This window comes from Artemia sp. Qi Xiang Cuo, chromosome 6 (genome assembly GCF_049724085.1).
Source record: "Artemia sp. Qi Xiang Cuo chromosome 6, ASM4972408v1, whole genome shotgun sequence".
NCBI classification, from domain to species: Eukaryota; Metazoa; Arthropoda; class Branchiopoda; order Anostraca; family Artemiidae; genus Artemia; species Artemia sp. Qi Xiang Cuo.
This window is the reverse complement of record NC_142799.1, coordinates 74,860,867-74,872,062: the sequence shown is the minus strand read 5'-3', so window position 1 is coordinate 74,872,062 and position 11,196 is coordinate 74,860,867. Positions and strand designations below refer to the sequence as shown.

At 35.9% G+C, this 11,196-nt stretch overlaps 1 protein-coding gene across 1 annotated transcript in view; it reads right to left on the bottom strand.

Annotated features, from left to right (window-relative positions):
* Window positions 1–2,651: 2,651 nt before the first annotated feature.
* LOC148951591 (GATOR2 complex protein Wdr24-like) overlaps window positions 2,652–11,196 on the bottom strand; it is a 122,740-nt gene continuing 114,195 nt past the window's right edge. The window contains exon 9 of the mRNA XM_089090373.1: window positions 2,652–2,856. Within this exon, the coding sequence (XP_088946499.1) occupies window positions 2,652–2,856 (205 nt within the window). The remainder of the gene's footprint in view (window positions 2,857–11,196) is intronic.

The window sequence follows — 11,196 nt, the reverse complement described above, 5'->3', positions numbered from 1 at the left end:
AAAAAAAGGGCACAAGCCCTTCTAATTTCCAATCGGATGAGCCCTTTTTGAAGTTTCTACTACATCTCTATCTATAAAAACCTTATATGCCCCCAGGGGCTAACTTACAACCCTTTCCCTGAGAGCTCTCAGGAGGTTATAATTCTCAAAGACCTAATTTCTAAAACTTTTAACTACGTTGAACAAAATGGCTATCTAAAAATTTTGATTGGATTTGTTTGGGGAAAAGGTCGGCGTGAGAGGGGGGTTAGTTACCCTCCAATCACTTTCGACTATTGAAAGGAACACTAGCCCTTTGAATTTCCAATCGAATGAGCGCTTTTTCAACCTACTACGACAAGGCTTTAAAAAAACTTATATGCCCCCAGGGAATAACTTACAACCCTTACCATGAGGGCCGTGGGAGGAGTCTCGTCCTCAAAGATATAATTTACGGACCTTTCAACTACTTTGAACAAAATGGCTATCTTAAAATGTTTAATGGATGTGTCTGGATAAATGGTGGGCGTGGAAGGGGTGTTAGTTGCCCTCCCATCACTTTCAACTATTGAAAAGCGCATTAGCCATTTCAATTTCCAATCGCATGAGCCCTTTTTGATGTTTTTACGACAACACTTTCTATAAAAAACCTTAGATGCCCCCAGGGCATAACTTACGACCTTTGCCCTGAGGGCTGTGGGGGGGGGGGGTTGTCATCCTCAAAGACCTAATTTCCAGAACTTTCAACTACGTTGAACAAAATGGTTATCTCAAAATTTTGATAGGATGTGTTTGGGGAAAAGGTGGGTGTGAGAGGGAGGTTAGTTTACCTCCAATCACTTTCGACTATTAATTGCGGCACTAGCCCTTTGAATATCCAATCGAAGGAGCAGTTTTTGAAGTTTCTACGACAAAGTTTTCTATAAAAACCTTATATACCCTGGACGTAATTAATTTTGTGACGTCATTATCTAGAGTTGCATTTACATGGGCCGAAGGTCGGAGCGAGCAGAAAGAGGCAAAGGACCATGGAGCGGCCCTTTTTGGCTAGTATTCTATAAACGAGGGAAAGTAGCTGGGTAAATTGATTACCATTGACCAGAAGGACCCTTTCAGAAAGATGATTCACTGACTTAAAAATTGCTACAGACAAATCCATTTTTCCCTAGCGACTGATGTACAACTATGCAAAGCTGAATATAAATGAATGAAGTCTCAAATGAAGTTTAAAAGAAATTGTCGATAATAACCATTCATGTCCTACCGTCTCCAAGTCGGTACACCACCGCAAATCAGAATATTCTTTGAAGTTTGGAGGTGCAATACATACCTCTTAAATAGTTTTAAACAACAGGCCATCTTGGATTTTCGGCCTGATTCAGGTCAAAATTGTTGTTTTGGTTGTTTTCAGGCCTTGGTTTTGGCGCATTCTCATTCCTTACTTAAAAATGGCACTTGAATGCAAGTTTTCATGAGAATGCGCCCGTACTAATAATCTACTAATATTCCTACCAATATTCTGATTATTATTTTTTTTAATTAGGCAGCTTTTTTCAAAACATATTTATTAGTTTTAATTATCAAAAGGGGCTAGAATGGGGAGTAGAAAAGAGAGGAGACTGTGAACCTCCAGTCAATGTTTCTGATGATGGAGATTAGAAAGGTACCCTTGTTATCCTTCTCAGCCTTTCCACTCCAGAAATGGCACAATAATATGATATTTTTGGTGTCATATCTTTATATTGTAGTTATTATGACAAACTTATAAGAGTCACGTAGATAGAGGCAGTAGCTATTAAGTGAGTGATTCAACATCTCTCCATATATTTTAAAAAAGACACCTGATATTGTGATTTCCGATCAAATGAGCCCTTTCCCAATATTCTACAACCACAAGTTCGATACGGTTATCCCTGAGAAAATCCAAATTAGGATTTTCTACAATGGCGAACCCAGTTTGATAAACCGCTATGTTTGATGTGTTGCAAGTTTTGTTTTCAAAACAACCCTATAACATTCCAGGACTTTCACACAAGGACCTGGAACTTCAGATCTTCCAAAGCAAGAAAAAAAAATTCAAAGCACGATTTGCAAAAGTTCTTTTATATTTTGTTAGAACAACCTCTCCAGTGGTATAATATCCCAATTCTTACGATCTAAATATAAAATGTATTAATATTTATATATTTTTTTTATAGCCCAGAATGAAAAACCTCTGCCTGATCCTTTGCAAAATTCCAAATCTCCTGTTTTTCATTAATGTAATATTTCTTCTAAAAAGAGATAAAAATTTAGGATCATTTAGTCTTTTATTTTTAGATTTATCCGTTCAGTTTCCCTCTTTACCCGCACGTGTTGATAATCTTGCTTGAAAGATCGTTTCATAGTTAGTTATTTATTTTGTATTTGACGGTACCACAGCACAGAATGTCAAATTCATGAACAGACGAAGATTTCCGAAAAAAATCATACTAGCAAAAATAGAGTTTTGATAACATATTTTTTACTTTTATATAAATACTACTGCTAAAATTGGTCACATTTTACCAATTGGCGATCGGTTTTCTATTCCACCCTGACCTTAAGAAAACATTTAAAATTTTTTCAAATTAACAATATATCATCAACTATATAATATATACAACTACTATAATAGTATATAATATAGGCTACTATATAAAATATAAAAAGTAGAATATAGCAGGAGTAGTATTAAGGGTAGTTGGCTTACCAGGTAAAATATCATGGTGCCCATCAACGGTGTCGACATCTTCCTGTTCAGTTTCAGCCTCATCTCCAATCCCTTTTTGTGAGTTTTGGTCACTAGCGAGAGCGTTATCGATTCGTTTTTCAATCCCCGATCCAAAGCGAGGATGCCTACATGTTGAAAATGGTGATTGAATAGTTCGTTAGTCAATAATAGAAATCAGATTAAAAAAAAACCTTTCATCAGCAACACGGATGATCATCTTTGACTTTTCATCACCTAGATCATCTTTGAAACACACTATCTTTAAAATTGTTCTAGCCGAAGAGTACAAATATTATAGCTGCACAAACCACACTTAATCTAAACTCCCACTCCAATGTACAATCTCCAATATACGATAATTTCTACTCAGCAAACATTTTATAATAATTTAAAGAAAGTAGTAGAGCCCTATTAATAGAAATTGTGATATCTATCCCGGAAAATATGTGGTATCGAAAATCTAAGATGTCGGCCCGAAACTGGAGGTTGCATTCATTAATCTCAACTACTTTCTTGAAAATTTGTCGCAATATGGTTTTCTACCCTATAGCTAAGGCAATTCTAGTTCAGCTACCAAGATGAAAAAACCTACATAACAAAAAAACATAAAAACTATACAATTATTGCATACTTCGTTTCATGCTTCGAAATTTGCATACTTCATTTGCTAAATGTGGATTATTAATTAAACTTCTTGATATTTACACAGTTTGGTATCAACGACCACATTACACATACGAATTTTCTTTCAGGGTTTTGAAGCCTAAAAGTGAATAAAACGTGTCAATTGGAGCTCTTATCAAGGTTGATAAACAATGACCAATATCAAGTTCCACACAAACGTGAATATGGCAATATTACAATTTGAGCAAAAAATAAAACTAATTCATACATATTCAAATAATTTCCACTTATCAAAGTTCGCTTACGAGTCGGTCATCAATAAAGAATTAAATTGTTACAAGAAGAACATGTCCTTAGCTTTAGCTTAAGCAGGATAAGGGGGACCCACTGCCTTCCAAACACTTTTCAACATGCTCTGAAAGTTTCAATTAAGTACCCTGAACCGTTCTAGAGAGATCGATGATGTACTCTTTTAAAAACCAATACGCAAATAGTGTGTATTGATTTTGTTCAACATTTCCCGAAAGTAGTGACAATTAGCAGCAGTGAAGTTAGATTTTGTTGCAGTCGCAAGTAAATCCAGTTGAAAAGAGTCGGAGTAGCAGTCGTAGTGGTAGTGGTAGAATTGGCCCTTGAAGTTTCAAGTTAATACCATTAGCTGTTCCTAAGATATTACAGGTTCCCGCTTTCGACAGCCTGGATGCGGGCAGTGTCTTTTGATTTAGTAAATGATCCCCCTCAACATTCCCTGAAGATTTCTTAACACCCTTAACTTTTTCGGACCCACCAGGATCAAATATTCTCCCCTTTCCAATAATAAATCCTGAATGTAAACAATGGGCAAACTATATAATTTACAACCCTTGCCGTGGGGTTGAGGAGGGCTCCGTATCCCTGGAGGCATAGCTATTAGACCTTTTGACTTATTTAAACCAAACATTTTTTCAAAGTTTCGATCAGTTTCGGGAGGGGACCTCTAAATAGGGCAGGAGGGGAGGGTCTTGATGCCCTCCGATCACTTTCGAACATGCCCCTGAACACGACCAGAAAGTTTTAAATTAATACCCTCAGCTGTCCCTGAGACATTACTGATACGCCCTTTTGACAACCCTCAACACTTCCTCTATTGAAAGTTGATTCTCAAGACAGTTAAAACACTTTTTGGCTGTAGCTGAATTGAAAGCTCATTCTCAACACAGTTGAAATGTGTATCACATGTTTATCAGTGTAAACCGTTTTTGGCTGTAGCTCAATTGAAAGCTGATTTTCAACACAGTTAAAATGTGTATCACATGTTTATGATTGTACACTTTTTTTTTGCTGTAGCTCGATTGAAAGCTGATTCTCAACACAGTTAAAATGTGTATCACATGTTTATCAGTGTGTACCTTTTTTCGATGTAGCTCAATTGAAAGCTGATTTTCAACACAGTTAAAATATCACATGTTTATCAGTGTAAACCTTTTTTTGCTGTAGCTCAATTGAAAGCTGATTTTCAACACAGTTAAAATATGTATCATATGTTTATCAGTGTACACTTTTTTGCTGTAGCTGAATTGAAAGCTCATTTTCAACAAAGTTGAAAAATGTATAACATGTTTACCAGTGCGAACCCTTTTCTGATGTAGCTCGATTGAAAGCTGATTCTCAACACAGTTAAAATGTGTATGACATGTTTATCATTGTAAACCCTTTTTTGCTGTAGCTCGATTGAAAGCTGATTCTCAACACAGTTAAAATGTGTATCACATGTTTATCAGTGTAAACCCTTTTTGGCTGTAGCTCGATTGAAAGCTGATTCTCAACACAATTAAAAAGTGTATCATATGTTTATCATTGTACACTTTTTTGCTGTAGCTGGATTGAAAGCTGATTCTCAACACAGTTAAAATGTGTATCACATGTTTATCAGTGTAAATTTTTTTTGCTGTAGCTTGATTGAAAGCTGATTCTCAACACAGTTAAAATTGCCCCGAACAGAAGCCAGCAACTACGTATCCCAGTAGGGCATTTTTCTTAAGTGGTCTCTTTTCTTCAATCAATTTAGTTTAGTCATTTTATTAATAACAGAGTTTATCAATAATAAACTATAGAAAAAATCTCATCTCAGGATACTGCATTCCAAGCTATTAGGTATTCCAAAGTATTCCAAATATCAAGGTGAGAATACTGATGATTTCTGATTTTGTTTATGCATTTAATTTTAAACACATAGTTACACTTCCACGCAAGGGTAGGGGGAACCGAAGGTGAAACAACAGTCTAACAATTGATTAACTTAAAATACATTATAAAACAAAGAACTTAAAAGCTGAAACAAATGAAGTCAGTGGGACGCGCAAAATTAGGAATTAAAATGTTACTGGGGTTGATCTGGCATAACAACCTATAATAATTATGATTATCTATTTATACAATTGGATATTTCCCAATCATTCTAGAAAAATCTGTTTACAGTAAGTTACTAGGGGGCAAATTTCGACAAGCCCAGTGGATTATATTCCCAATCTTAAGGTCAAGGGTTGAGTACGGCGTCGGGGAACACAGAGTTGGTGTCAGCAAACAAATATTATCCGAAATTAAGCAAATACTATATACAGCTACATTTTTTTTCTTTCTCATGCTTGACATCAGAGAGGATTCGCTGCTAGTTGCAGCATAAAATACCCAACTACGTAAGCGCACGAAGACTAAAAGGATATTCAAAACTAGTTAGAATTTGTAAGTCTTCCAAAGTCTTATTTCATTATTTTCCCAGAGTTCTTCTCCTTGGAAAGGTTTCATTCTTTAAAATTATATGCAAGATAAGAAGGGAGAAATTATGCCTTGATTAAATCCAAGGTAACCAAGTTCCTTTCATATTAGAAATTCAAAATTAGGAATCACTAAATTTAAGACACCTCTCAAATTAGAAATCAGTGGAACTAGAATACGAATTCTACTGTCTTGGAAAATGGATCGATTGATGTTGTGTTAAATCAGACTTATTTGAGCACAGGGACAACAGGGTAATAGTATGGAAATCAAAAGCATCGTCAAAGTCGTACTAAAGCTTAGAAATTTATTCAAGTCTCATCGAATTTTTCTCCTTAGAAACGGTTCATTCTTCAACTTTGAATACTGCAATTTATGCTCTGAATAGATCAAAGCTAGGAATGTCCCTTTCATATAAGAAACTACTCAAACTGGGATCCACAGTTAAAGTTCTTGGAAAACAGATAGATAAATAGTGTTGCCCGCAGGCAAACAGAGAAGGGGCTTGAGGGGTTTTGTTTTTAGAAAACTTAAAACTATGGCCAAAAAACTCAATTGCATTGTGTTATGACAGTCCTGACAAGCCATATGGTCCACACCGCCCTCCTCCTCCAAAGATCATACGGTACCTGCGTGCACCCATGATTAGTCTTATCACCTCTTTCTATCGAATTTGATTTCGTCCTACATTTCGTTTGGCTCCAAAAAACACAATAAAGTAAAAATAAAAAGAACAATATAAAAAAATTAAAATAAAATAAATAATATATAATTAATCAATAAAATACATATAAATAAATAAATGATCATAAAACAATAAAAGAAATAAAAATGAAAAATAAAATAAACTAAAGGCACAATAATAAAGTAAAAATAAAAAATAAAAAGCACAATCTCTTGGCAGCCTATCATTCGTCATCCATGAAACTATTCCTAATTATTTTGAGCTTTCTTTTATCATAAAGCTAGGTAATGGGATCAAACCAAAATTTTTGTAAATCTTTATCTTTTATACATAACTAATATTGCAGGGCTCCTCTTTAAAATATCTCTCCTCAAATTTTCCAAGCATACATGTTTCACAACAATAAATAAATAGCTATAATTGTCGTAGCTTCTAGCATCCCAATCTTTGTTCTAAGACATATATCCATATTCTTCCAAAAACAGCATAGATTTATTTGGCACTCGATCTGTTTTTCTTCCTCATTTTCCCATGATGAAATTAGTACAAATTTCCCCTCAATACTATCTCAAATTTTCACCCTCATACCTTTAGCCTTAATAGTACTAGTATCACAGTAGTAGTGGTAGTAGTGGAAGAAGTAGTAGCAGTATTAGTGTTGTATTAATAGTAGTAGTAACAGTAGTTACACATGATACCATTTGGTCAACTGAACATCCCCTCATGATGCCTTGGAATTATCAGCTTGATACGGTAAGCCATTTCAATAATATTGCTGATACCCTCATTTGACAATCAGTATGCACATAGTATGTTTTGATTTGGTTTAACTCCCCCCCCCCCAATATTCCCTCAAGTTTTCAGTTAAATATCCTCAGCCTTGGCGTTGAGGATATTGTTTGGCTTCTACTATACCAAAACCCCTATATTTTTTGTGTTTTCAGTAAAGAAAAATAGTATGTTATACACATACCAGAGCAATGATATATACTAATATAAAGAGATACACAAATAACTTTGCAGTGCACGAGTGCCAAACAAATAAGTTACATGGTACAAAAGAGTAGCAACAATAATATTAGAAATTACAGAGGCAGTTACAGACACAAATAAAACTAACTACTCTAGTAATGCATCCCAACTGACAATACAATGAGTAAAAACGTGTGGAACATTCACATTATTTGGCTGTTAAGTTGAAAAGGTGAAACTATGGCGATAAAGCTCTTCATAAGCACATCATATTTGGTTTTCATTGTTAGTTACGTTATCTCAAACTTTAGATACTCCTGCGCCTGCAGAGGCATAGAGGACACCCAAGAAAAATCCTCAGGTTTCTCTCATCGATAGGCCACTGAGATGTCTTCCCTATGGAGTTTAAGTGAAGAACTGAGGTCCGTTTTGTAGACCCGCTTAGTAAGTGCGCCTTGTTTTGTTTTTGGATCGTCCTCTCTCTCTGGAGCCCCATGGCTGCCGTTGAAGGACTATCTTGGGAAATCAGGTTTCAGGCATGTGAATCACGGGCTTTACTTCTTGCACATCCTGCTTTGGTTATCTGGTGCTGGGATGTCTTGATTTATATAACAATTTGTACCTTTTTGTGTCCAATATTACCACAACTACTACTACTACCACTAGAGCTACTGCTTCTGCAGTCAGTACTACCAAGGCTGAGGTTATTGAAGTGAAAACCTGAGGAAATGTTGAGGAGAAAGTTAAACTAAATCAAAATATACTATGTGCATACAGATTGTCCAATGAGCGTATCAGAAATATCATTGAAACGGATTACTGTATCAAGCTGATACTTCCAGGGCATCAAGAGGGGATGTCCAACTTACCAAAGGCAACATGTGCATACTACTACTGCTATTAATACTGCTGATGCTACTGTTACTACTACTACTAATACAACACTACTGCTCCAACTATTACCGCTAATGCTATGATACTAGTACTATTAAGGCCAAGGTTATGTGGTGAAAATTTGAGATAATATTTAGGGAAGTTTGAACTAAGTCAAAACACACTACGCATATCCAGATTGTCAAAACGGCGTATCTTAGGAATAGATTAGGGTATTAAGTTGGACCTTTCAGGGAATGCTTAAAGGAAACAACCAATTGACCTAAAGGCAATATGTGCAAGCTACTACAAATACTACTACCACTGCTACTTCTACTTCAATTGCAACTATTATTAAGGGTAAGATTATTAAGAAGAACATTTCAGAAAGTGTTGTGGGGAAAGCTGAACTAAATTAAAACACACTATGAACATACAGGTTACCAAATGGGCATATTGAAATTATCATAGCAACGGCTAATTTTATTAAACTGAAACTTCCAGGGTTTGATGAGAGGAATCTTCAACAGACCAAAAGAAAATATTTTAATATATATGCTGCTAGTAGTACTAGTACTATGACTATTAATACTACTACTAGTTCTACAGCTAGTACTGTAGCTGTTATATCCTGGGTATCCGCCTCTCAGACAGAATCTCGAATGAAGAAGTAAGGAGAAGATGTGGGGATCGCCCACTTGTCTCTAACATTGTTAAGCATAGGAGACTGAGATGGTTTGGCTACACAATGCACAGACCAGATGACCATATAAGCAAAAAAAAACTTCAAATGTCTACCACTACCTGCTTGGAAGAAGAGGACAGGAGGCCAAAAGAAGACGTGGCTAGCAACAGTTAAGTCTTATCTGGAGCCAATCGGAGGATTCCGAAAATACGGTCGTCGCTGGGATCGCCAGTGGCTGTAAATGGTGGAGCCTTCCACCCTCAAGCAAAACCTATGGAATGAGACATGTCGTCATCTGCTGGGTGCCACGATGAGTCTGGATGCGGCTTGAACGTGCAACAAGTACAAGTAAGTACAGCTATTACTACCAATACTCCTATTGCTACTACTCTGACTATTATTACAACTATGGCTAAGGGTATGAAGGTGAAATTTACGGGGAACATTGAAGGAGGAAGCTGAACGGAAACAGAACACACCGTCTGCATTCAGGTTGTAAAAGAGTGAGTCAGCAATATCTTAGGAACAGATATGTTTGTAAATCTGAAATTTACAGGGCTTGTTGTGGGGGGTGTCGAACTAACTATAAGGCAATATTTGCATCTTACTACTGCAACTACTACTACTGCTGATACTGCTACTGCTACATCTGCACACAAAGCTTGTGTGTCTTCTGAAGACTAGAACGAAATATGCACTTTACTAAGAACAAAAGACATTTTAAATATTTTCTCTTTTTAACCTACATAAATACGAAACTGTTGAGACTTCAAGGAATTGCAATCAGTATATGCATAATAAACCGCCAATTCACATTATTTTTTTCAGTAATCTTCGTTATGATGGTGTTTTTTTTTGATATTATGAGAAATAGAAACATTCAGTTTTAAATATGGAATGTTTTCAGTGAAATGCAAATTATATTCTGGCCTTCAAAAGGCTTGGGGGGGGGGGCGTCAGCCCTACTTATCTTGGTTGCTGCTCGTTTTAAATTTAAATCGGTTATTTTTGTAATTTTGTTCGTTTTGGGTTTCATTTACCTATTGATGGTGATTTGTGGTAGTTTTACGCTTGGAAAATTATTTGATTTTATTTCTGCTCATTTTTGGTTTAATGTAAAAATTTACTTTTCGTTGAAAAACTTATTTTGTGAAGGAAGTTAATTCCGAGAAAGAAAATTAATTCCGAAAAAAGCAGACAATACGTACTACAGATAACATGTTCAACTAACATAAATTTAAAATTTAACTGTTTCACCCAGGTCAGAAACTATTTTTTGTCAGGTATCCTCCATTCTCTTCTTCGCTTTATATAGAGCATAACTCGGATCGTACAAAAACTTGTAGTTCTGAACCACAAAGTCTCGAACTCTCGCATTCTTAACAATTGACATACTTTCAACTTTCAAAAATACTTTCTCAGTTTTCCTAGACGACACTCGAAAAACCGATCGGTACCATAGGGAAACTAGAAAAAATCCTAGCCCCAAAACCGATCGGTACTATGGGAAAACCCGATCAGTTTTCCCATGATATCGATAGGTACTTGAGTACTTCCCCATGCATCTGAATGGGCTATCATTTTTATCATGGGCTATCTTTTTTTGTCAGGTATCTTCCATTCTCTTGTTTGCTTTATATAGAGTATAACACGGATCGTACAAAAACTGGTGGTTCTGAACCATCAAGTGTCAAACTTTTGAATTCTTAACATTTGACATGGTTTCCACTTTAAAAATACTTTCTCAGTTTTGCTCGACGACACACAAAAAATCAATCTGTACCACAGGGAAACCAAAACCGATCGGTTTTGGCAACGGTGTATTTCCCCATGCGTCTGAATGGGCTATCAAACCAAAAAATGTTATGTTAA